Here is a 27,142-nt window from a genome sequence, read left to right as displayed (position 1 = left end):
ATGCAATCCTGTCAGTTTGGATAACAAAACACTGCCTATCAGTGTTGAACACTATCAGGCCCTTGCTGCCACGTGTTCCTGGAGAGTTCTCTCCCTGTTGACTGTCTCTCAGCAACCCTGCTTTCATGCAAACATCTCCTTAAATTACACTTTTTCCATAAAAGCTTGAAAGATACACTATCTGACCTGCTTCATCTAACAAGCCAACACTACTCGTTTTGACCATTTGTGAAGCTTCTCCATAAAGTGCCCTCAGCCTGTTGACTCCCTTTTGCTCTCTTCCTAAACTTTTGTAGTAATTTTTCTTTCTTTATTTAGTCTGAATGTACTTTGGGGCAGCTATAGTGTGATAACACCAGCAGAAATCCAAAGTGCATTTTTAAAGGGACTGAAAAAAATTCTCTCCTGTGGGCAGAGAGAATATTGGAATGGAAATCAGCTGAGCAAGAAAAGGCAGCTGAGAGGAGCAGCATGTTCCCTCTTGAAAGGATTGAGTGGCTGCAAAGACCAGGTAGTTTCTCCACTTGGCCAGTATCAATACTGTGCTTCAACAGCAGCTGGAGTTTTTGTATGAAAGCTGTTTTCATTGTTAGGTATAGAATTAACAATTTTTTTGTTTCCTCATCTAAATCAGCTCAGACTATTTCTCTGTGCGTCTGGTATTTTGCATTGAAAGTGGCCCAAATATTTAATTTGGGAAATGCAGCTGCCATAAAATACAATTTGATGACAGCAGAAAAATTAGTATTGGATGAACAATGTGTTGATTGCAGCATCACAGCTGATCACCAAGGACCCTGAAACTCTCAGCAAAAATATGCAGTTTCTGTCATGATGTATTGAAGGACCTGGCTTCCACCCTAAATACGTGAAAAATCTAAGCAGTCAAAACAGGATGCAATTGGAGAACAATTAAATTGGTCAAATTTAATTTTCATTTTTGCAGGCTGGCACGTGGCTGTGATGCAAATTGGCAAGGCAAAAATGCTTTGTTAGCAGAGACATCCCTGTGAATCCCAGCCAGAGCCAGCTTCCTGCAGAAGCAAATGCTGTTATTTCTGTACCCTGTTTAGCTCTGTGGGGCACAGCACAGATCCAAAGCTTTGGACAGTTCCCCTTCTGGTTAGCTTAGGGATCCAGATGTAGAGTAGGCAGGGCAGTAGAGCAAAGCCGTGCAAGTGAGAATGGGAGATTTAGGATGAGCTGTGGCTCATTCCCTGCCTGCTCCACCATCCTGTGCTCTTCACGAAGCCCGTGTTTCATCTCTTCTTTGTGGTCAGAGTTCTTTCTATCACTGCCCATTTAATTTAGCCTGATGGAGTAGCAAGTTGGAAAGAATAAATAGAATTATCCCACACATCTGGTCTATTTTTCATGAAGTTAATGGAGTGGAGAGTAATCTCTAAGGGACTGCAACCCATATGATGTAATTCTGCATTTGGTTTATGGTGCAAGCTAGATAAAATCAGCCCACATGTGACTGATGGTAAAATGACACTTGTCAGTTTGCAAGCTTTGTCTGTTTGCCAGAAAGCATGGGTTAACAAAATATTTCAGATGAGAGGTCTTGCATGGGCACCTTGGGTGTATCAGCAGAGGTACTTTGCAGAGTACTCCTTTAGCAGGCAATTTTCACTTTTACCCAAATGAGAAAGTAAATCTTGGGTGGCAGTTGTGAAAACTTGGTACACAAAGCAACTCCTAGAAAACAAAAAAATTCCACTACTTTTATTGCTTCTAGAGAATATGGCAAGCATGTAAATGCTGTTGTCAGTGTACCAATGCCTCCTGACAGGAAAGGCACCAATGCACCAACTAAAATCTGTCTGGGGAAAAACCAGAGGATGTGAAGGTGGTGACAGCCAGGACAGTGTGTGAAACCAGTGAAGTGTGTTGTAGGGTGGCAGTGGAGGTGGAAAAGGAAATCTGCTGATACTCGTTAAAAGTTTGCTGGGACTAGTTTTGCTTCAGGTGAATTTAGAACTTTGTAGCAATTTAAAATTTATTAAATGCAACCTGCCCCAATGTGAAATGCCCACTCAAGAAGAAAAATCATCTAATGATGAAGGATTTGGAGCATGCAACAGAGCTTTTTTTAGGAAGGTTCATAGGCAGGTGTTGCTGCCAACATTTTTCTGATGTTTTTCAGGGTACCAAGATACACCAGAGGTACTTCATTGGAAATGGAAATTTAACTCAGTGAGAGATCTCGTTGGTAAAAAAAAAAAGATAATAATTTGATTGGACCTTAGTTTTTGTTTATCAGTTTTAGTACAAGATCAAGATTATCTTTTTGTTATTATGGTGGCAATGAATTTATGGGTAAACCAACAACTCCCTGTAACAACTCTTCTTTGGGATGCTCCCAGTTACTCTTTCAGGTAATTCAGAAGATGCAATTTAAATAATACTGTCTTCTCTTCATAGTTACAGTTTATTCCCTGTAGGTGGTGAATTTTCATTGTAAATAGAAGATGTTATTGAAAAAATCACAAGGATCTATTCATTTTTGCAGAAAAAAATAACTTCACAGTGAGAATATTTTAAGGAATATCATCCTCTGTGTATCAATATATGAACATTGGTTTTAGAAGTGATTTTTGCTTTCTGAAAATTCTTGAGTTATTTTTGCTCCATTTTCATCCATGTAAGCTGTTTAAAGTGAAACTGATCCAACTACAAGGATTATTGATAACAAGATCTAGGTAAGAGACAATTACAAGGTTGGCTGGAATAACAGGATAAGAGGATAACTGTTGGGTCATCCTTTGAAATCTTGTTCTTTCATTCCCAAGCTGACATGTGGTGAGACTTTGACCAAATGGTACTCATATGACTGTCCAGTCTAAACAGGCAGCAAATGCATTTATTCACCAGTAATGTGAATAACAAAGCTGAGAGTGAAAACACAGGACTACTTTGTTTGGTTTTATTTCAGCTTTCTTATAAGTTGTATAGAGTACATCCTGGAACATGGTACCAGGTTGAAAGCCTATATGTAGTTCTACAATCTATTGATTTTTTTAGCCAGGTTTTTGTTTTTATAAACTTTCCAATTCAGTGGTTCAAGAGCTATGATAAATGGCCAGCAAGCTGGCCTGTAGGATCAGATGAAAAAGCAGAGGCTGCATAGTTTGATTCTAAAGTGTTTCCATTTGAGGGTTTGCTCATAGGAGCCTTTGGGTGTTTTATGGGAGATTTGGCAGGCTGTGCTGGTTCTGGGGTTGTAAATATTCAACTGCTGTAATTAGGACTGGGTTTAATAGGAAGAAGAAACAGAGAATTTTTACCAATGTTTTTATAACCAGTTCTTACATAAATTTCTAGGTTATTTTTCTTAGATAGCATCAGCCTCTTCCTTTCTTCCCCTTTTCAAGTACTTTCAGATTTCACCTTTTATGGGCTCTCTTATCATTGCTTTCTAACATTTAACAAGATGACTCCCTGATGTCTTGCTCCTCCAGATGGGCTCTTTTCCTCTTTCTTTTATAGCTATCTGGCTGTACAGTGTAGATGGTGAAAAGACAAATGTGATACAATCTGGGGAAAGTGGTTTCCTGTTTTTCTACACACTGTCTCATCTACTGTTAGAGTAACTCAGAGTTCTCTTCTGTAAAATTTCTGCCCTCACGACTTACAAGTTTGTATTCCTGCCAGAGGCACCCTTGGGTCCCTTGGTGCAAAGCCCTTGGTCTTATGCTTTTTATGAGTTAAGACAATCCTGTGCTTCTTTTGGTCAGATATTTTTACAAATATTCTTTCCAATCACATCTCCATCCCAGGCTTGTTTGAACACTTACTGTAACATTCTGCTTGCTGACAGTTCTGTGTGTCTGTGGAGCTGAGAGGATACAAGCTAAGGATATGTATGGGAACATCAGAGAAAACGAAAATGGAGACTAACTTTTAAAGACATTAAAACAGAAATCTGGAGAGTAATGGTAAACCATCCTTAAGGTATAACAGGGTGATTTTTTTCTGTTTCACTTACCAAAGCAAAAACATTCGGTTAAGAGAAATGTTCTTTAAGTTAAAATTGAGAAATTGTATTTCTGGGCTGCAATGCTGACTAGCAGGAGCACACCCTTAAGTATCATGGAAAGTTCCTGCTGATCATTTCTGAAAATGATGTAATCGAGCAGCTGCACCTGTATTCACTCAGCAAAGAGAACCTGGGGCACTCCTCTCAAGGCTTTAAAGTTTTCCTAAAAACTAAAATACAGTATTAAGCAAGGATCTGGTTGAAACATGGATGGCTCAGTGAGGCTGAATGGAAGACTGAGCATGAAGAATGTGCTGATCTGCCCAAGACACTTTGGTTGTTTGTTAACTTCCAGCATGTGATTTCACCAAAACGGTTGCTTGTGAGTAGATATTGTGTGCATATTTCACTGTGTGCATGCTGTCAAATGCATTTTTCCTGGTCAGAGGTGTATTTTGTATGGCATGCTGAGTTCTTCCTCTTGACTTCTGTCTGTTTCCTCCTCTTTCATTTTAGTATTCAATGTTTCCTTCCCAACTTAGTAGCTTCCCTTTTGTTACTTTTGAAGGGTTTGTGCAGGGACACACCTGAGCCAACTTGTGCAGAGATGTGTTCATTGCAATGTACCTATGGATTTATTATAATATATTATGCTTTTTTAATAAGGTAAATGTGATTTGTGCAATGGCTTCTGAGAGATACCTAACACTGTAAAGCCACATTCATCAGTAGTTGCTTTTGAAAGTCTGTTTCAGGAAATGACAGACATCCTGTTTTTTTGTCTTGAACAGTTGTCTGTCCAGTATTTACAGATTTTTCTACCATTCCTGCTGGGGATTATCTTAATGCACAATTACAGTATACAATTATTATATATTAACATTATTAAAGGAAAAATACTTTGTAGCTCTGGCATGATAGTAGGGCTATCTGACTTTTTTACAGAGTTTAAGCTTTCACCTGAAAACCCCCTAAGACAAATAATAGTCATGGTGACAGTTTGCTATCATAAGATGCATATTGTCCATTAGAAGGGCCAGCATGGCATCAAGGATCCTAATAGCTTTGTTTCAGAACATAAGCTAGTGTGAAAAGGAAATAACCTGCCTGGCATTTCCATGCCTGATTAGCTTTGGCAAATAGTGCACATTGAAGATGATGATGAATTGATGCTATCAGCAGCCCTAAACCATCAGATAAATAGAGACAACCTTCTGGATAACTTGTTCTGTAGGTACAGAATTTGTTTTCTAAAATAGTAATCTATCTCCTTTCCTTTTAGAAAGCACTTGTGTAGGATTAATATCTTGAAAATTAACTGTGAAAGGTATTTTTTCTGTGTGAATTGTTAAAAACCCAGCAATGCCACTTGGGCTCTCAAGAACATGGGGAAAGTATGTCTTTGTTTAAGTGAATCTCACTAAAACCCAGCCAGGCACATCAAGGACATCATAAACCAAATTAGTTTTGCACGGCTTGAACAAGGTTTTTCCATAAACAGAAAGGCTGAAAAGGTGATAACTGTGAAAGAGCTCCAAGTACAGGTACAAGTTGTCTAAGCATATAACTGAGACTTCTAGGTGAGGGCATACGAGTGTCCCCTGGCCTTGCCCCCTGCTTTCCTGGATCTCCTCTGCTGAGCAGGAGCTTGGACTGGGCGTCAGCTCTCCCAGGACACTGCAGAAGGGTTGTCAGTGCTTCCTCAGGCTAGGAAGGGACTCCCCACTGAGGATGTTTGCTGGAACTGGTGTTCCTCAGCACTCATTTCTTTTCAGAGACGAGACACAAAAGCTGGCAGCAGCCACAGCTTTTGGGTGGCCTTTGGCACTTCCAGGTGTGTTCAGGGAGATGTGTCTCCATGTTGTCAGCCCCTCAGTTTTACCCAGGCACAGCTGCACTGTCGGTGCCTGAGCACTCCTGGCCTGCCTGAGAACACCCTAATTTTCTCTGGAGGGATCAGAACAGCATTTGCTTACGATTCACCAGGTCATCTCCAGCTAACCTAAGAGAGGTTAATTTTTGGATCCTTGTCACCAAAGTAGAATCTGGGGTGCAGAATCAGTGAAGAAAGGGGGGAGTAGTGATTTCCACAGACCTACTATGTAATGGTCTGAAAAAAAATGTACCATTCGCACATGTTCCATTGCAGCTTTGCAATAGCATTCTTTCTTAGGGCAAGATTGTCCTGAAGATGGAAAAATTTTCTTACCAGATGTGGGAAAGCTGTCACTTGAAGACCACTTTTATTAAGAAGCCTTTTCAGAATTTCCAAACAATTATGGTCAGATGTTAACATTTCTTTAAGGATATAAGCGGACACTAATAAGTTCCTGATCCAGAGAAGTGCACAGATGCTTGAACAGACAGGAATGACTCAGAAAAATTATTGTACTATCACCTATTTAGGCTTAACAGCTTAAATGAGAAGTGTTTGAAGAAATGTTTAATCATCATTAATGATATATTATAAATCTCAAAATTAACAGATAAATGTAATGTAATTATAAGTAAATAAAAAACCACTGCAAAAACCATTGTCTACCCACCATCTATTTCTACATTAGGAAAATGTAGGAATATTGAAAAATTGAGAGATATTGGAAAAATAGTAAACGTCAGAGATTTCTGACACATATGTATGTTGACATCGTAAGATGGAACATGTGTGACCACAGCCTTGCTAAGGGTGTGCTCACTGACAGTCTCAGCTCAGATTTCAGTAACAGCCATGTACTCAAGGAAAATTGTCTGGCTCTCTATGCTTTTCATCACAGTGAAAAATGAAATGACTGTTTAAAAGCCCTTAAGAGTGTCAATCAAAAATGCACATTTTCAGGTGGAGTTGAGTTCAAGTCCAGCTTTCTCTGCAAAGGTGTTTTCCTACGAAAATATTCCTTCACATTTTTTACCCTTTGTACTTAAACTGCATTCTTTAAGGACTAACCTAGCCAGGAGCTAAGAAAAGAGTCAAGAGGGTTCCATTATCATTTGCTTAACTTTTTTCTGTAGACCCCTTCTGTCAGGCTGTTGGTTTTCTGTAAGCCCTACACAACAGTTTTAAGAGAAAAGGGATGTTCACCTTTCATTTCTCATTACTGACAGTAACTACTCCTGCTGTGGCTCCAGCTGCACCATTTGATTTAGCAATTCCTGGCAACTTCGACAAATTAAGGAGCCAGTGTGGCAAAGTGATTGCTGTGGGAGGCAAGTATGGCCCTTCCTTTCCCAGTGACTGCTTGGTACAGGAGCAGCTAATGAACATTGTGCTGCTCAACAGCCCTTCCTTTTGCCGTCTTATTCATGTTTCAGCTCTTAGTATTTTTACTTTCTGGGTAAATTAGAGTCTTCTAAACTCTTGCCCTTCTTTTCTCACCCCACTCACCTATGCCCCTCTCTGGCACCTCCATTCTGCAGCAGCTGCTTAGCATCCCTTTGCTTTCCAGACACTTTTCCTGTTCAGTCTGTCTCCAGCAACCACCTCCCTCAAATGCATTAACTGAAGCAAACAAAGAACATTTGCTGTTCAGCATAGTGATGGGAGTTAATAAGCTGGGCTGTTACACATTTCATCTTCTCTATCTGGATACATTTTGGATGGAGGGCAAGTTTTATCAGATGTTTGTATGATGCCCAGCCCTGTGACACTGCTCTATGATTAGAAGCCCCAAAATACAAATAGATTATTAATGTTGCTTTTATTTGGTATCATAGGAAAATCTCTCCTTAAATGTATAAAAGTGGTTATACATTTTCAAAACAAGACATCCAGATTTATTCAGGAATAATATGGATAAAAAACTGGAAAAAGTATGAAGCACTTACTACAATCTGTCTTAATGTGCTTCTTGTCTTAGTGTTATGGCAACAATTAAAAGTCAGGGTGAATTTTGGTTTTGTTTTGGGATGTTTTTAGATATTTGTTTGTTTACTTTGCTTCTGGTACAATTCCCTAAATGAACTTTGAGTTAAGCAAGCTAAGTTCAGGTAAGCAACTTCAAGGTAAGTTCTTTTTTTAACCACTTGTAACAGTGCTGGAGAGATATTGATTTTATGGAGGTCAGAGAAGCAGAATGTGTACCCTGCTTGTAAAGACTTGCATGATCTGCAAGATTACTTGCTCACACAAGGAATATTTCCATGGATTTATCAGCCATTCTTTTCAGAAAAACATAAACTTTGTTTTTGTCTAGAGACTGGACAGACACATATTTAAACAAAAAAGCTGACAGTATAGAGTGACAGCCTTAAGATGCTCAATGGAGTTAGTTTTATTTAGAAACATAGGGTTGCAGGGAACCTCTTGAGTTGTTTTTAAACAAGTCAAAGTCATAATCATATAGTTCTTGATAAATAGACTCCTCTCAAATCAAAACAAGCTGTTCCTTTTGAGTTAAATAGCTAACTCAGGGTGCAGAAGGGGACAGCTGTTGACTGGAGAAAATAGATTAGATTAGAAATAGTGTTTGCATCCCAAGAGCTGTACAGAATTGAAGTCTTTATTTTCCATATATTTAAGAACAATTTAGAATTTAGCTGCCTGCCAGACTGTAGTGCCTACCATGATATGCAATTGCTAGTGTGGAAATATGGGGAAGCAAAAGAGGCTGAAACAATGTCTTTTTTTTTCCAAACAGGAAAAAACCCAAAAAAGAGTACCTTCTTTTCTCCTAACTAGACCAGTCAATAGAGGGTTTGCAGCTGTCTGCATCATCCATGCTCATATCAAATACCATGTCCCATTTAAATGTGCTCTACTGTATAAGTTAATAGTATAAGCTAGCCAACTTCTAGGAAGGACTCTGGTCAGTAGTCAGATGTGGTCATCCTTCTTCCTTCAAGACATGCAAAAGAAATGAACTCTTTCAAAACCTGTGAAATATTTAATCTTATGCCCCACTGCCCCACAGAACACACATATTTTTGTTAGCTAGCTTTTTCCTTCTTCTCTCTTCCTCTTCTGTCTTTGGTATTCATACCACACCTTTTTGTTTTTTCTTTTATTCATAGTTCTTTAGTTTGCTTATTTTTCATTTCATTGAAAATGCAGCAGTCAAAGTGAAAAGAAAGTGAGAGAGTATTAAAACAGGAGGTCAACATGAATGTAGCAAGTGCTTAGAAATAATATTTGGTGCAAGAAAAAGAAAGACAGAAGATCTGGCCTAGAGCTATGTGAATAGGGTAAATACAAGAAGATAGTAAACTGCCCTAGAGTTCAGTGTGTAGGTCAAATGTAGTAAATATATGCAATTCTGTTACCTTTCATGCATTAATGAATCTTCTCCAGCTATGCTTAAACTGCTTTATACTTGTTCTTCATAAAATTCATCTGCACGACTGTTCTTAGAGTGACTTTGAAAGCTGTGTGTGTTGTTGTTCACCAGAGAAGTACAGTTTAAATTCAAGGGTGTGTATGAACATGTTCTGCAAGCGTGTCCTGGCATTCTGGGCACACAGACTGTCACAGGCTTCTCAGGCCTCTCCCACCCCATCTTCATGGTAAAGGCAGCAAATGGCACATACAGTTTAACCTTTTGGATGTATCTCATGCTGGTCCAGAAAGAAAATTCTAGATAAGTCTCTTTCTCATTTTTCTGACATGTACATCTCTGCATTATGGAACAAGTGCTTATTTATGCTGCTGATACATATTTGGGTCAGCTCCATTGGGACAAACTGCACAGAATCCTTCCATGCAGCTCTGAAAGAAATTGCAAAGGCATCTAAACACACAGAGCCATTTTGATCTTGTATAATCAGGATAGGGTGATGAATAACAAAGTAGTGGAGTGGGACCCCCACTATGGTCTGGGATCTGTGTGTTCCTGCTGTGGGGCAGCTGTGATACAAACCTCACCCTGTGCCTGTTCCCCTGGCTGAAGCTGTATCCCTCTAAAAATGGAGCATTTTCAAAAAGCACCCAAGCTGTCAGGCACTGGAGGTGGTGTTTCTTGAGATGAGGGAGTTGCCAGCACTGTAAATGGAGCAGGTGAACAAGGTGGGAAAAATGCCAGCCCTGATCCCTAGGCAGGACACAATGACTGTACCTGCTGTTTCTGTGTCCTTTGTCATATGAATCCTTCACATCTTCACATTGTTGTGATATCATTATTCAAAGAAGGAAACCTTTAGGGAGGTGGGAGAGGTGGGCAGAGGGAGCAGTGAGCGCTTTGCTGGCCGTGAGCTGTTTAAAAGGTCAGTGGCTCCTGTCGCTGTGCTGGCTGGTTGCTAAGCTGCTGTGGATTTTTGTGCTCCTTTTTGTGGCAAAAGGGACCTTGTGTTGAAGTGCAAGGTTATGGCAGTGTGTTTTTAGTAACCTCACCCCGTCCTTTCTGCTTGCTGAGTGACTGAGTAAGGGAGGTGCTCTCAGGAGCACTTGCTTTCTTTCTAGGCTTCTCAAAACCAGTGGCTGAAGTAACTGATAGGTTATTTACCCTGCCAAATTAAACCTAATGTTTTAACTTGGGGGAACAGAGTCACTGTTTAGTGAGCTGCCAGGGCACATTGGGTAACTGAGGCTTTCTAAGGGATCAGCAGAATTTGTACCATCTTCACCCCACTTGCACCTTCTTTGAAGTCACAGCAAAGCACATTTAGTGCTTGGGTGAAAATTATCTAGCAAAGTATAGAGCTGCTTCATGAGATTATATTTTAACCCTGTTTTTCTTCAGCTGTCTCAAGCAGCAGGAACTTTCATGTTCATCTGAGATATGTTGTAATAACTGCCAGACCTTACAGTGGAGCAAATATTCAAAAATATTCTTATCCTATACCAGAAAGGTTGAGAAAAAGATGCAACATGAGAGAAAACTGGCATTTGGGAAGGGAGAGGACATGATTGCTCAGATAAAGTGTGCTTTCTTGCTGTTCACCTTCATTTGCAGAGTCCACAGTCTGTACTATCCACCATACAGGTAATTAGAAAACAGCACTGGGGTGTAAGCAAATGAAGTTTCCTACCCTCCGAATGAAATTGTCAGGTTGACATAATAGTGCTTTTAGATATGTGCTGCAACAAGAAAGGTAATTCTTTAACCTGCCTATTAGTTCAGTGGCTGTGAAAGGCACAGCACTCCTTGAAGCAAGTGGGGAGTCAAGGAGATGAGGTCTGCACTAGTCTGCTGTAGGGAGGCTGGGAGGCCTTTTCCTGTTGGCCAGGCATTTTTTATAATATGGTTGTTTTCACTTGCTTGCAGTCTCATTAAATGTTTGCTGGCAGGGTTCTGGGAAAATAACAGCAAGTAACCATGTAACCAAACACCTAATCTATGTTTACTTAGCCTGATATGTCATCAAATTCTTCCCAAGTACGTTAATGTACAGCTAAAAATGTGAACTCAGCCCTGAGCTGAAGCATGCCTCGGAAGTTGGGCCAGAGATCTAGGCTGAGGCAAGGAGCGTGGCCTTAGCAATTGCACAAACATTAAAATTAGTTAGGGCTCTGTATGTGGAGATTGTTGATTCCTCTGAACATTTTTGTATTTATTTCTTCTTATTGAAGGGTTATTGTTATGCATTCTGGCATTCCTGTAAGTTCCTCCTCCTCCCTAAATAATTAAAACTTGAAAAAGAAAACCAACAAAAAAAAACCCACAAAAAACAAACCACAACACCCACCAAAGGAAAACAAATAAACAAACAAAAAAACCCCCAAAAAACACCACCCCCTTCAATCCTGTAGAAGGGTCAATGAAAGATACTGCTCAGACCCACAATAAGGAGCTTCTCCTTGTGAAGACTCTGCAGAAGTGCTCAGGATCTCTCTGTGATGGATCATGTGCTTATGCAAACTCCACCTAACTATATCACTAAGCTTTCAACATGTTGTGTTTTTTGTTTGTCATACCTGTTTTCTCCTGTTTTGCTCACCTTTCAGTTTGCCCGTGTGTATATTTTGTTAAAATAACTCTAGTTTTGGTTTTGAGCTGCAACTCTGGATATCTCAAGGAGGTCACTGATGGACACTTCTCAAAGGTTCAGATGTGTGGTGTTTAGGGCTAGTTATAGAGAGTCTTGCTGTTTTGGGTCAGGAAGCTCTGGGCTTTGCAGAGTCAAGCCTTGAGCATCATCACTGGTCTGAGCAGCTTCAAGGACTGAGGATGCACACTGTTAACCATGTATCTGCTTTCTTGATTTGCCATTTTAAGTGGCTCTGTAGCCCTCTGAATTGCTGTAACAGGTAACACTTCCTGGGAAGCCTGTGGTTCTTGTCAGTGGGAATCTTGTGTACTCAGCATCTGTTGTAACTAGGTGAGATAGAAGGTATTTGAACTTTCTCTTCAAGGAAAACTGAAAGGCATCCCAGATATTCTGCTTTATTGATCCATCCAGAGGCTAAGGGCTTGCTGGTGATGGCAGAAACATGGGCTGAAATCTGGCACTGACAGCCAGCACTGTGTGTTCCTGCACTGAGAAAATTGGGGCACTTCAGGTCCCCTGGTCGAGCCCTGCCATTCAGTCACTGATGCAAAAGGACTGGGGGCTTTTTGTTGGTCCCCTTAGCAAAGCACATGCTCAGTTACTCACGTAGGGTCCATCCAGGGGGTGTCAGTGGGTCTCCTGCAGTGTCCTGCAGCACCCAGTGCGTCTTTAGAGACAACTTGATGGCCTGATGCAGACACAGTTTTGTTTCAAGTGGTTAGGAGAGGGGGACAAGCTAGCTCGAACCTTCTGTGAACTGTCACAAACTTAAGTTGCTGTGTCCTGCTGATTACAGCTTTCATCTGGGGTTTAGCTTGTGAGAATACAGAGGTCATTTTATCATCAGATCTGCTCTGGCTGTGGAGTAAATATTCCCTTATCATACAAAGGTGAAAACTGTATTCTCTCAAACCAAACTTTTGCACTAAATTGTGTACAAGGAAAAATAGCTAGTTTGAGTAGAGATTGCAATTGAAAATGCAGTTCAGGCCAGGGATGGCATGAGGGGGGAGCCTGCCAGAGGTGAACGAGGGCTGGCAGCAGTGACTTCCAGGCAGGGGGAAGAGGATACTGTGTGCTAGGCTGCAAGTGCTGGACAAATCACCCAAGTTATCATGAAAAGCATGATACCAAACACTGGCTCAAATTCTGATGGCCCTCTTGGTTCCAACAAATTTTCAGAAAGTGCATGTGGAAGAAAGCGCTCCCTTTTCTGCGGCAGGGAGAGCTGAGGCAGGGTGTCTGCCCAGCCGTGCAGGTTACAGCGTGTGCAGTGTGTCCTGACTCTGGCTGTTCCTCTCCGCAGATGGCCGCAGCCCCATGTGCCCAGCAGCCCCGGCCCGCTCGGGGCCTGAGGGCCGGAGCCAGGCGCTGCCGCTGAGGCGAGGAGCGCGGCCACGGCCATGGCCTCGGCCCGCCGCGCCCGGCCCGCCGGGCCCCCCGACGGCGGCTGGGGATGGATGATTGTCGCTGGCTGCTTCCTCGTCACCATCTGCACCAGGGCCGTGACAAGGTAAAGGCACTGCTGTTTGTCTTGCTGGGCTCTTTGTGGCATTTTTTTTTTTTTTTTTTTTTTTTTTTTTTTTTTTTTTTTTTTTGCCTCCGGAAGAGGGTTTGTTATCTCCTAAAAACCCCTAAGGCTGCGGGAGCAGCCAAGGGATTATGAGCCCTCTGGCTTTAGTCTCGCCTCCTCTGACAGCTGCTCTAGCTTTCAGCACCAGCTCCTTGTTTTCTTACAGAATCAAGGCCTGGGGCAGGTAGAGCTATTTCAGGCTGTGGTGGTTTGGCTGGGGAGGGAGGAATCATGTAGGGTCTCTTTGGGTTCACTATGTCCCTCTGACCCCACAGCCGTGCTCATTTTTGCCAGTCCCAGTGAACTGATGTGTCTCCTGGGTCAATGTGAAAATCATGTAAATACCCCCTTCTCCTACTGCGAGCATTTCAGGTACTGTCCTGCCTGAGAAGGTCCAACCCTAGAGAAGAGATCCCTCTCTGCACCCTTCTGGTATCCAAAATATGCAGAAAATATTTTCTCAAAATAGAAAGAACAGGACTATACTGCTGCCTCGCACAAACACAGCGCAATCTGGGAAGAGTTTGCTTTCACAGTGACTTTGATGTTGACTGGAGATAGAGGAGCCTGGTGTGTGTGAACATGGACAATTTAGCTATATTAAGCAGAGAGTTAAGCACCCTGGTAAGTGAGAAAAACTGAAAGAGTGCCTTGTTGGGCAGTCAGTATAATGTAAATACAGTGTTTCCTACCTAAAGTTCTTATTTCTTTTAAAATAAAGCTCCCAGGTTTAGGGATCTTAAGTTTTTAGGGATGTAGGGTCTTTGAGTCATCAGCATGGAAGGGGATAGAAACACTTATACAGTGTTAGTTAATGCATACAAATGTACTAATTCCATAATAACAGCAGAGAATTCCTAGTAGATTAAATTCTGTGTTCATGTGTGCAATGTGTTATGTCCAGGAAATCATCTAATGGCTGGCACACATTAGGCTACACAGAAGAGTGAAATAGGTGCAAGAAAAAAAGCTGAAGAAAGTGGTCATTCACTCACTTGGGAAAAAGAGAGGGGTAAAAGGCATCTCTTGTTGATCCAGAAAAGAGAATGAAATTATGCAGCCTTTTAATCTGTTCCGCTGCAGGGATGTGTTGGACAGTAACACTGGTCAAGTTGAGCAAAGTAACCCCCCGTGGAAACATTTCATTAAACTGCTGGAAGGTCCACAGGCTCCTGCTGTGTTTTGATCCTCTGTTTGAGAGGAGTTACTTTGCGCTTGTCCATCCATGAGCACACAGCTGCAGGTGGGCTTTGCTCTGCAGGTATTATATTGACCTACCCTCATGGTCTGTGTGGGTGTGGGACAGTGAGCAACAAGGCCAGTGAAGAACTGTGAAACCAGGGCTTTGTGTGCCAGGGAAGCAACATCATCTTATGGGCTGTAAGTTGCTGGGGAGAATTAGCCTTTCAATTTCCTTTTAGTTCGAAATACTACGAGTCATAAAAACTCTAGCAGCAGATACTCCAGCAAGAAACATGTGATATTATAATGTTCACAACCACAATTTTGATTTTCCCAGGAGCTGAAGAGAACCTTCAAGTGGGTACTTTTTATATCTGAAGAGTGAGGACAGTGTTTTCTAGGAGGCAAATTTCCATGTTTATCAGACTGGTGTTCATGTTTTCTGTCCTAGGTGCATCTCCATATTTTTTGTGGAGTTTCAGGCATACTTTGGGCAGGATTATGCCAGAACTGCTTGGATCCACTCCATTGTCGACTGTGCTACGATGCTTTGTGGTGTGTATTACCCTTTTAAGAATAATGTGGCTACTTTTGCATTGGCTCCATCTGCTCTTAACCTGCTTACAAGTTGGTGGAGTCAGCTGGGAAAGAGTAATACTGTGGGATCTCTGGGGTATGGTCTATCCAAGCTGCTCCCCCCGACACAGTTGTGCAAGGGAGTGTCTTCATACTGAAGAAAAGAAGCAGAACTTTGTTTTGTGAAATGATCTAATTTTTCAGAAATGTAATTTTGTTGAGGTCTATTGGGACACCTCATGTTTGAGAGCTATTAACTGAGCAATTGTTTCTTTTGCCTTTTGATTGGAGTCATATTTGAGATGTAACACAGGATGTACATCTTGCCTCCAAATCAAGTCACAACCACCCTCCTTTTATCAATGGTGTATATTTACAAATAGTCTTCTCTCTTAAAAGAAAATTTGCTATTATTAGAAATCCTGTGCATCAATGCAGCAATTGTACTGAATTTCTCATGGGTTTGCTTTAAAGCTGTACAGCTTGGTGAAAATCCATGCCCTAGTCCTGTAGAAGAGGTTAATCCATAAGAATTGCATAAGAAAGGCAGAGGGGCACAGCCAGAATGAGATGCAACAACTCACCTGTGACAGCCAGGTTATATCTTGGGGAAAAGAGAGAAATAAGGGTAATGCCTTGCCCTGGCATTGCAGGTAGTAGAAGGGGAGAGGGTTAGTGATGACATCCCATGGTAGAACCAGGGTGATACGGGAGAAATGCAGGAGAAGGGTAGCAGCCCTGGAGATTGTCCAAAAGATGTGAGACGTCTCCTGTTTGGGTCTAACCCAGAGCCCACAAGGCCAGGGAGTTGTGAGGAAGGACACTTAAAGTTACTGAGGGCTGAAGTGCAAATTCCAGGTGGGGAAAAGTCTGAGTGTTGTAAGCATAGAGTAACGAACAGTGTGGGCTGTTCCTGTGGCCTGTCTTGACCCCTTGACACTGCACATTAGCTGTGTTCCATAATGACTTTGATCTACAGAAATGGCTGCTGAGAAAGCTACTGTGAGTTTCAGGTTTATCCTGACTTTCAGGAAAACTACTTTTAGAAGATTTTTTCTTTATATTTGGTGCTCATGCCATTGTGATAGGGTTTTGTTGGAAGATCACTCTGTAGATGCAAATACCATTTTCTCCTGCTTCCTCCTGCTTCCTTTTCATTTATAACTGTTGCAGTGAACTGTGTGTGAGGGCCTGCCATTAACTACCAGCTTTATTTGTTTCTTTGAAGCCCCGCTTGGAAGTTTAATCAGTAATCATGTGTCCTGCCAAGTTGGTATCATGCTAGGAGGGCTGCTTGCATCTACTGGACTAATTTTGAGCTCATTCGCCACCAGTCTGGAACATCTCTACTTATCATTAGGAGTCCTCACAGGTAGGATGCATTCAGCCCCTTTGTTGCTGCCAGAACACAACACAGGAACACTAAAAATGATGGGTGATCTCTTCTCCATGTCATATTGACACTGCACTGGTCAAACAGAAATGCTCAGACCTGTTCCCATGATTGTAGATGAGAAACTGTGCCAGCAAGATCTTCAGCACTGACTGATGTCATATCACACAAATGCAAAAGCAACTCTTACCTTCTGTTAGAGAGAGGATTGTTGATAAAGTTCTGAAATTATGGGAGGTCAGGAAGGACTGCTGTTGCAGTTGGTATACATGAAAAGGCTTCCCTGTTTTGTCTGGGATTTGGGAGGAGTTTGTTATAGCAGAAGTTCTAGATTGCCCTAATATATTTGCATATTTGGGAGAAAGGTTTAAACCAAAACATAAATGTAAGCAAGAATAGAGGAGCTCTTGGTGAATACCAGACACCTCAGCTGTATGCCTTACTTTTGTCTGCATTACATTCCAGTTGAACAGAAAAAAAAAAAAAAATTGCTGGCTGGTAGTCTTACTGTAGCAGCTCCTCCATTTTTGCTCAGGTATGGTGAAAACAAATCTTTGCTCTGTCCTATCTGCTTGTTTGTTGTGCACAGAGGAACTTGAGAGGGGCCCGTGGTCACACTGACATTCCTTCCTCATTAACACTGACCTGGTAGCCACGGTGATATAAGACCTTGTACTTGGTCCCCTGGAGTTTAGTAACGAGTTGGTGGAATTACTGCAGTTCACATGCTGCCAACAGCTTATTTGTTTAAAAAAAAAAATTCCTTATTTTAGCGCATGTTGCTCCTGTATTACAATGTTAATCTTTGACAAAATGTGTTCATAACAAATAAAAAGGCTTCTTGTAACTCGAGGGGCTGTGCTACAAACCGTGCTAATACCTCTGAGGCTTCTTTAGTGGGAGCTGCTGTGAATACCGAGGTGGAAAGGCAGACACAACTTGTACATGGAGTAGTAAAGAGCCAAGCTCATTACAAGCAGTGAACTTTTAGCCTGTGGGGACTGATTAACAGAGAGGTAAAGGCTAGATGTGGTGCCCCCAACCCAGAGAGCAGATGGGACCACAACGAGTGAATGTCTAAATCCATAAAGGCAGCAGGACTTGAAACCAAAGAGTGAAGCAGAGGTGACACTGGGGAGTGTCAGTAAGTAGCAAAGTTCTTTCTAAGAGGTATGTAAATGTTTTCAGCTCTAAACTTTCCACTTTTCACAGGACATTTGTTGGCTTTTTTGAGACCTATTTCCCTCTGCCAACTCACTGAAAAATAAATGGTGTGTATGCCTAATAAAGTATGATTTTCATAGCTCTTGAGTGATGATGTCTAGCTCAGGGCTACTCTGCTGCCTGTACAGGTCCAAGCCCAGCTCTGTGCCCTGCTTGTCCCCTTGCCTCCTGAGGGGTGCCAGACTGGGCACCTGCCACCCAGAGTGCCTCTAATCCTCTTACTCCATCCTGGCAGGTTTAGTGCCTGCCCCACACAATGTGGCCTTTGAGGAGGATGTGGCAAGCCGGTTACAGCATTGGGGACTGTTTTATCCTCTATCAGCAAGTTCTGCCAAAGGCACTGGGGACTGTTTTACCCTCAATGTAGGACATGCTCCAAAACCCTAGTCAGGAACTAATTTCTATTACTGATTCAGAAATACATATTTTAGTGTTAGGGCAACCACTTGAGGATTAAAACCTGCTCTCTGATTCTGCAGCAGAGACCACAATCTTTTTTTCCATCCAAGAGATGAATCTTATTTGTTTACTCAACTGGATCTGGCTTTCTGAGGCTTTCTTCCCCTCTTTACTTGTAGGCAGGGATTTCAAATGGTCAGGACTCCAAGCAGCTGTTGCAAGGAGTTTGTTTAGCAGACCAAGAGAGGTTTTTTGTAGAATATTAGTAACAGAGACAGGCTCTTTGTACTGTGTTTCAGAGACCTGAAAATTAATGTTCAGGGTTGTAACAGACCAAAACACAAAATGGTGCTTCATCAGGACAGCGTGTCCAGTGCCAGCATTGGAACAGGCCCTGGGGCAAGACTCATCTTGTATGTAGGAGAGGCTGGTACACCAATTCTCTCATGTTTAGTGATCATCCTTGTTCTTGCTATGAAGAAAACCCCATCACTTCTGTCTGAGTCTTATTACTGTGGATTAATTGTCATCAGTTAGGTTTGTCATGTCAGGGACCCTGCCAGTGGAAGAAAGATGTCATCCTAGTTTCTCATCACATTCAGCCTGGGCTGCGTGATACAGAATCAGAAAAAGCTTTCTATTCATTTGTACTAACAAAAATACATTACGTGGTTTGCTTTAATATGTTCCATATGTCATGCTTAGTATTAAGCCATCTGCAATTTGCTTTCTCTTCTAGGACTTGGGTTTGCACTTTGTTATTCTCCAGCCATTGCGATGGTGGGCAAATACTTCAACAAAAGGAAAGCACTGGCGTATGGAATAGCCATGTCAGGAAGTGGAATTGGTACCTTCATCCTGGCCCCTGTGGTCCAGCTCTTAATTGAGCAGTTTTCCTGGCGAGGAGCTCTGCTCATCCTGGGAGGTTTTGTTTTAAACCTCTGTGTATGTGGTGCCTTGATGCGGCCTATTTCTCTGAAGGAGGATTGTAAAACTGCTCCTGAGTTGCTTGAACAGAATTATGTCCCGGAAACAGAGAAACAAGACTTAAAGCAAATGTCTGTCTGTTCACCTTTAATCAAATTGTGGCCTCATGAATGTTCATGGAAGGAATATGACTTTTTGCTGATGCCAGGATTCATGGTGCTGGCAGTGTCAATTTTATTTATGGCATATGGCTGCAGCCCTCTTTTTGTCTACCTAGTGCCTTATGCCTTGAGTGTTGGAGTGAGCCATCACCAGGCTGCCTTCCTCATGTCCATTCTTGGTGTCATAGACATCATTGGTAATATCACCTTTGGATGGCTCACAGACAGAAGGTAAGGGCTTCTGGGTGATCAGGTGTAATCTTTAGCTGGTGGGAGGCTGTATGCAAGCAAGGTATAATACGTATAAAAATTAACATTATGTACTCTTTCTGTAGCATGTGTAACTTTAAAAACCCCAGCAACACAGTCTAACTTTCAGGAGTGCTTGCTGTTTTGTCTCTTCTGAGTTTGTTCAATTCTGCTGGTTTAATGTATTTATCCTGAAAAAATTATGTGTTTGTATGTTTGATAATGGAAATGTAACCCCTTGCCTGAGGTATGTTGAGCATGATTCTCCGTATCTATTTCCAAGGGGATTTCACCCTGCTTCCTCTGCATTTCCATCTCTTTTGTGCTGCTGGGGAGGCACAGAAGTTATGGAAGAGAGTCCAGGGTCTGGCCCAGTATTTTTAGGCGTATTCTAGGAAGGACTGACTGAAAATTGTTATGCATTTTCCATATAAGAACTCACCATGCTTTGCGAACTCAGCTCACTCCAAACATCACTGTACAGCATTTGTAACATCAGTAGATACTGTCCAAATTAGCAAGGATTTTGATTTTAAAGGATGCATTCTTTACACTTATTTAGTTTGTGGGAGAAATTAATTATTGATTTTGTGGGGCAGGAAGGAAGGGAATTGCCATCTCAACTCACACTAACTCACATTTAAGGGCTGACTGGAAAGGTGACAGCTAGGAGAGGTATACTGCAATATTTTATGCATAGTACTGGGAGCACCTTGCTGAGCTGGGATGTAAAGCTCAGTGAAATACTACAAATGCTTTGAACATTGAAACTTTAGGGGACTGCAAAATCCTGGCAGCAGTGTTCTGTCACTAGGAACATCCTGAAGAACACTGCAGGCAGCACGGCTGCTGCTGGCCAGATGTTTCTGCAGATGTAGGTGGGCAACTTTCCCAACCTGGGCTCATCTGCTGAGTGAAGACTTGTGTAAGGCAATTGACTTAAATTTGAGCTGTAGAAAAGAGAGAGAGAGAGAAAGAGACTGAACCACTGCATGCCAGGGCATAGAAGCTGAAATACTGGTTTCAGTGATAATATTTTTCTTTTCTGTTTTGAAATTTGCAGGTGCCTGAAGAAACATCGGTACTTTTGCTACCTCTTTGCTGTGGGAATGGATGGCCTCTCTTGTCTTTTCCTGCCAGTTCTCCAAAGCTTCCCCTTGCTTGTGCCTTTCTCATTTACCTTTGGCTACTTTGATGGAGCCTATGTAACTCTGATCCCTGTTGTGACAGCAGATGTAGTGGGAACTGCTTTGTTGTCATCAGCACTGGGCGTTGTGTATTTTCTTCATGCCATACCATATCTAGTGAGCCCACCCGTGGCAGGTCAGTTTTGCCAAATGACTTTCCTATAACCTTATCAGTACTTCAGATTTACCTATTGCTGTGACGTAAAGGGGGAGGAAGGATAGCAAATGCACAGTGAATGTGAAGGCAGCCTCCAGGTAAAGGAATAACACACCTGGACGTTAATAAACCTTTAGATCTCCCATCCTGGTCTCAGTGGGATGATTTCTACATATAGAGTGAGATGAAATTTAGAAAACAAACCACTGTGAAATGGCCTTCTAAGAGTTGTTACATCACCACCTCACGTAGTTTAGAAACCGTGCAAGTAGAAGGAGTAAAAGATTTCATTGTGAAATTACATGATTTTGTAAAATCTAAAACTCTCTAAAGAGAGTTTGATTCCAAGTTTATCTTTTTTTTATGTTTTCTTTTTGTATTTAGTCTCTACGTTGCTTTGAACAGGTGGGTGAGTCAGCTCCGCTCCTGTTTGGTCATAAACTCATCCCTGTAATATCTAACCATCATTTTTCCCATCCATACCATTACAGTGAAGTAAGGATGAGATCTGTAACCTTACTATTCTTTAGAAAGCACTTGACACAGTTTTTAATACTGTGGACGATCTGAGATCTTTTTCAAGCAACCAAATATATATATCTTGCATTTTTTTGTCTGATGTTTACATCAATTCCCAATTAATCACTGCTCATTAAGTTTTTAATTTAGTTTTCCATAGCAAAAATTATTGCCAAATAGAATTGTTTTGAGTGAAGCATGAGTGTGGCCAGAGCTTAATAAATGTTTCTGCATGAAGATCTTAGAGCTCTCTAAGCCTTCTAAAGACTGCCAGTTAAATCCAGGCCATTGGAAGATGTTTATTTAGTAGTGTGGTGATGACTGCTCTGCCTTTTCTTGTGGATTTTACCTCCAAACAAAAGGCTATAAAGATATTATTTGCCTGCTGAGAATAAATCCCACTCTACCCCAGAATGTAAAAGTATAATGATGGCGATGTAAATCTGTATTATTTGATTGTATTTATATATGATAACTCCAGAAGCTTATAACTGGGTAGCAGGATTTGTAAATTATCCACAAGAGTACTGGTGGACCTCTAAAAATCTTTTTTTTTCCCTACAGGTTGGCTTGTGGACACAACTGGCAGCTATACGGCATCATTTCTCCTGAGTGGATTTTCTATGATATTTAGTTCAGCATTATTGTGCTTTGCAAGACTAGCAAAGAAAATCAAAAGAACACATTTGCCATCCCTCACTGGTAACACAGCCTTGAAACAGCACATCTGGACAAATGGAGCAATAGCTTATTCTGTCACAGCAGAATTAGACCAAAGGGATGTTGAATTTTTGGCTGTGGATAAAAACAGCTCCAGCAACAGGTGACAAGTGCTGTCGAGATTCAGTAGGGCACAGCCTGAGACAGACCTGGCTCAGTGGTGTCACACTGTTGAAGATACTTCTGTGAAACAAGACCTCTCTCAATTAGATTGTTCTGTTGTGTTTTAGTTGGCTTAAATCTACATACAGCAACAGTAATACCAAGTTAATGCAGTAATAGAAGAAAGCTAGACTGAAAATAGAGTGTGTAGATAAAAGTGTTCACAGATTTATTTGAAATGCAATGTTGACTCCACAGGGATCAGTCACCAAAACTGAACAATAACATTTACATTTAAAAATATTATTAATGACCCAAGCTTTTTCATTTTGTGGTCTAGTATGTTTCAATGGACTAATTACACACACCATGAAAAAACCTCTGCATTTATCAGTCTGCATGAAACTCTTTGCAAATGTTTCCAATGCCAAAATCATCTGTTTGTTTTGCTTTTGTTTTGTTTTGGTTTTTTTTTCTTCTTTTTTCTTTTTTTTTAAGAAAATCTGGCAGGAAACTGATCTATGCTGAAAGTATCCCTGGATCAGCTTTAATTTTTACAATGTGCCTGAACTTTGTATATACATTGCAATTTAATTTCAAACACCATTTTAGACCTGCTTTCCCATACACTCTATAGCAAATTTTACTCTTTTTTTTTTTTTTTTTTCTTTTTCTTCTGGATACCTTTAAAATTTGACCTTCTAAACACTGACATTCTGGGTATGATTTTTCAGTTGATCCTTGTCTTGGATGGTGGAAAATGTGCTGTGGTGGCTCTACTTATCTGAAGAGGACTGAATTTGTGCCATGGGAACAGGCATGCTGATAGACAAATGTGCTTTAACTGCATTAGTTGGAAGAAGCCCAAAGGCAGCCCAAGAGATCAGAGAGGCTCTTGTGTTTTCAAACACAGAACCTCTTCCTCTTGTAAAATCAGCACCCATTAGACAACTTTAGAGTCCATGCAACCAGGTAGCTGAGAGACTGTCCACCCCACGGGCTGGTAATGGAGAGGATGCTGGCAGAATTGTTTCTGTGTATTGCAGTGGCAAGTCTGTCCCTTTTCAGACCCAGAAGCTGCATCTTCAGGTGGTGCCAGTTGCTCATTTGTACCATCTGAAGAGCTGCCAGGTCACTCTTCCTTGATGGCCAGCACCCAAGAGCTGTGACTTGCTGACAGTTTCCTGCTGCTTGTGTGAGGAAGATATTCCAGTTGGCTGCTTCACAGGAGCTAGGGAGTGAATGTAGCTCATGGAGTAACTTACTGTTGTGATGGTCCAATAAATACTGTGATTTTCTACATTTCCACCGTGAAAACATTTTTAGCAATGGAAAACTTCACATTCCACAATGCAAATAGTTTCAGTGTTTTAATGCTGTATCAAGCTGTATTCTGTTCATTAACAAATTGATCAGTCCAAACAATGTTAATTTACACTGAACTAGTAGTTTTGTTAGTCTGCAGTGTGTTCAATGGCTTCTCATGGTGTCCTTTTCCACTCTGTGCCTTGGAAGTGAAAGCAACATAGACTGATGTTTATCAATTTGATCAAGAGTACAGCCATAGGAGTATAATGTATTTATATATATACACACACACATATATATATGAATATAATGTGTATCAAATTGTTTTATTATCCAAATGTATTTCAAATATAACATATTAAAATTGTTTGTGTTTAAATGAAGCCTTTCTTGCTGTCCTGCTTCAGGAATGTAGTCAGAGCCAGTAGCATGATCTATGTTCACAGACCACAGGATAAGCAAGAGCAGTGCAAAATCTCCTTAAAGCCAGTGACATAATTTTTCTTCAGCTCAGCATGAAAATTGACTCTTGGGCCCCAGTTTAGTTTTTGACATATATTCATTAAAGAAGAAAAAAATTATCCATGGGTGTTTCTTAATGAGTTAGGAAAAATATGCACATTTGGAAAAAAATTAATTGGTTTTATTATTTAGTACTGATGAAGATAATGTTTGAGATCTTAATACAATATTTTAATATTTTAAAAGGTAGAAAATAGTGTGGTCAATCAAAAATACAATTTTTTTGAACAAGTTATAAATTTCTACTGTAAATAAATTTACAAAAATTACTTTGTTATTACATCACAACACATCATGGAATTGCATATTGTAAAAGCCTGTTGGAATAATGCTATATACATTTTTATCATAGTAAATTATACTGTGTAATACATTATTAGCATTTTCTTATTATTTCAAGACTTTTTTTCATATGCTTTTCCCTTTATGTTTTTAAGCACTACCTATTGTTTTAAATATCTTCTTTAGTAGCAAACATTCAACTGGTTTTATCCACAGACCTTTTGTACAAAATGGTAAAATTCTTCCAGGGCTTTCCAGTACTGTTTCTGCTCTGACTTAAGTCAATGGAGAAAAGCTTATATACTGCAATAAAGACTTTTGTGCATAAAGCACACTATGAAATATCAGCCCTGTCATGAATGCTCCCACTAAGAAACAGAAGGAAAGGAGCATAGCAGGAAATGACCTGCAAGTAGAAGAAATGGGAATACAATCCAGGCTGGTGAAGCCTCAGGCCAAACTTCTAGCTCCTGCTCCACAGAAGCCAGGCTGAACAGATCACCTTCATCCTGCCATGTGAAATATTTCAGGCAATGCATTACAAAAATCTCTGGCTCACAACAGTTTTAAAGAATGATTTATGGTACTGGCATTTTTTTTTTTTCAGAGATCATAATATTCAGGCTGTCCTCCATGGAGGACATTTCCTGGCATGGCTTAGTATGGGAATAAATCAAGATACCTGAGCTAGCTGTGAACAATCTGCCAGATGAACACTGCATGTTTGAGGATTTAGGGGTCTTTTCCACCCTTAACGATCCTGTAATTCTATGTTCCCACCAGCCCTGATGGACACAAGCATTGATGGATATGAGCTTGGCTGGAGCACTGCACTGCTGAGCCTGTCTGGCTCCCCAGGACAGCGTGGTGGGACTTGGCTTGGGGTAACATCTGTCCCACACAGATTCTACCTCAGACGGATCCTGCCTGGGATTATGCTCTGTTCCTTGCAGTGGATGGAAGTTCAGTGTAAGTAAATGAAACTGCTTACTGCTGCTGAAGTTAGCACATGTGTCTCCATTCCATGAGGTTTGAAATGGGGAAATAATAATTATTTTGAAATTATTTATATTGTAGTGATAATCTGGAACATTTAATAAATTGTACTTTGGAAAGTTGTATGAAAATAACATTGGAAAAGTCAAGTACCTTCTGTTGAAAAATTACTCTTTTTTCAGAAAAGTATTCCTGAAACATTCCTATCAGCTTGGACAATGATTTAGCTCCTGAAAGACAAAGGCTGTGTTACTATATGGTGAATGTATTTTATATTGCCAAACATTATTGCTTTGTAAAGTGTTACAAATTTATGTGAGAAGGAAGAGCTTTTTTAACTGAAACTGTAATACTACTGCATGGTCAGCATAGCAAAGTCCTTAGTGGGGCTTGCCTCAATAAATAATACCTTCTTCTTAGTGATTATTCTGGTGTATTTCAGTAATATTTTCTATATACTTTAGAAGGTGCTTTTGAATCATAAATGGATACTGCCTGAAGTGTTATTTTCAGTCGTTTTCCCCCTACACTGCTAGCATCTGCCTCAGTGATGTATTCATAGTTGGGTGTGAATTAATTGACAGGTGTGTTCAGCCTCTGTGCAGTTCTAATTTTGCCCGAAAAAACCATATATTTCTCAAAAAAGTTTCTCTAACTCCCGAAGCTCCAACTCAACCTGCTCCCCATGTCGGCATGCCAGGCAATGCAGCAGCACCACCCTGTGGGAAATAACGTTTTTCCTCATTTACAAGACAGGCAAAATCCAGAAGGCTGGATACCTGGGAGCATCCCCAGGCATCTGTGGTCCAGAGCAGTCCTGCAGAGTACAAAGGACGTGAGGCATAACAAGTACACTTTTTGTATTACTATGTCTCACCGTTTCTTCACTGTGCAGATCGAGCTGCTATGACTCTTCATAAAAATTCAGGCTCATATTTTTTTTCCAAAATAATTTATACCTTATTCTTATTTCTTCAAGGTTCTTTTTTCAGGAGATATCCTGGTGGCAGTGTAGAGGGGAGAATGGATATGTCACCATGGCTTGCACCAACTCTTCCTCAAATTCTTCCTTCCCTGCTGCCCTCCACCCTCCATGCCCTCAGTGGAGTTTAGATAGCACTGATGGCAAGCTTAGAAGCCCTCAAGATTCACAAAGGCAGTAAGATAATCTAACAGACCCTTTTGTCCCCACAGCTGGGCACACCAATGTCATGTCACCAGTTCCTGACTTTGCCCCCACTGCTGTTGCAGCCAGCTTTCAGGAGTGGTCTGTCAGAACTGTTCCCAGTCCTTCTTGCTCTCCCTCCTCACTGCTCCTTCCCTAGGCAGGGTTGCCTTTGTTGGTAAGAGAGAAGCTGGCAGGTGGCTGGGCAACAAGGGTGGATTTTACTCCAGCTGTTTCTTAGGAAGAAGGTGTTCGCAATTTTATACACTTGATTGCTTTTGCTTGTGTTATGAAAGATTCTCTGAAGGAGAGCTGAGAAGAAAGAGGTTTGTTGGTATTTTGTGATCTGGCATTGGTGTTTTGCACTCCTTCATAGCTTGTCATCCTGTCTGAACAGGGGTGCTGCTGTGGGTGAAGGAACACTCGAGGATGGCTAGAAACTAAAGTGCACATCCTTCCCAATGGGCTCTGTCACCAGTTTACTTCATGCTACACTAGTGGCTAGGATTCATAAATATTTTGGAAGTACAGCATTAGTTTTCCCTGAGTACTATGCTCTATAAAACACAAGGACAGCACTGAGAAATTGTAACAGGACACT

The 27,142-nt window shown here is 41.1% G+C and overlaps 1 protein-coding gene across 5 annotated transcripts in view; it reads left to right on the top strand.

The window, feature by feature from the left end:
• The window catches only part of SLC16A12 (solute carrier family 16 member 12), a 32,301-nt gene extending 6,542 nt beyond the window's left edge, over nt 1-25,759 (top strand). For 2 of the 5 annotated variants that reach the window (XM_039709356.1, XM_039709355.1), the window contains exons 2-7: nt 13,206-13,412; nt 15,106-15,209; nt 16,459-16,602; nt 18,986-19,565; nt 20,647-20,906; nt 22,011-25,759. In XM_039709356.1, the coding sequence (XP_039565290.1) occupies nt 13,303-13,412; nt 15,106-15,209; nt 16,459-16,602; nt 18,986-19,565; nt 20,647-20,906; nt 22,011-22,273 (1,461 nt within the window). In that variant the 5' untranslated portion in view covers nt 13,206-13,302 and the 3' untranslated portion in view covers nt 22,274-25,759. Of the gene's footprint in view, nt 1-4,187; nt 4,365-13,205; nt 13,413-15,105; nt 15,210-16,458; nt 16,603-18,985; nt 19,566-20,646; nt 20,907-22,010 lie in introns of those variants that run through there. The other 3 variants (XM_039709357.1, XM_039709358.1, XM_039709359.1) reach the window with 3 other exon arrangements.
• The last annotated feature ends 1,383 nt before the right edge of the window (nt 25,760-27,142 follow it).

The sequence above is a fragment of the Passer montanus genome, unplaced genomic scaffold (assembly GCF_014805655.1).
Source record: "Passer montanus isolate IOZ18808 unplaced genomic scaffold, ASM1480565v1 scaffold21, whole genome shotgun sequence".
Lineage (NCBI taxonomy): Eukaryota > Metazoa > Chordata > Aves > Passeriformes > Passeridae > Passer > Passer montanus.
Note: the sequence above shows the minus strand (reverse complement) of the source record. Positions and strands in the feature narration are given on the sequence as shown.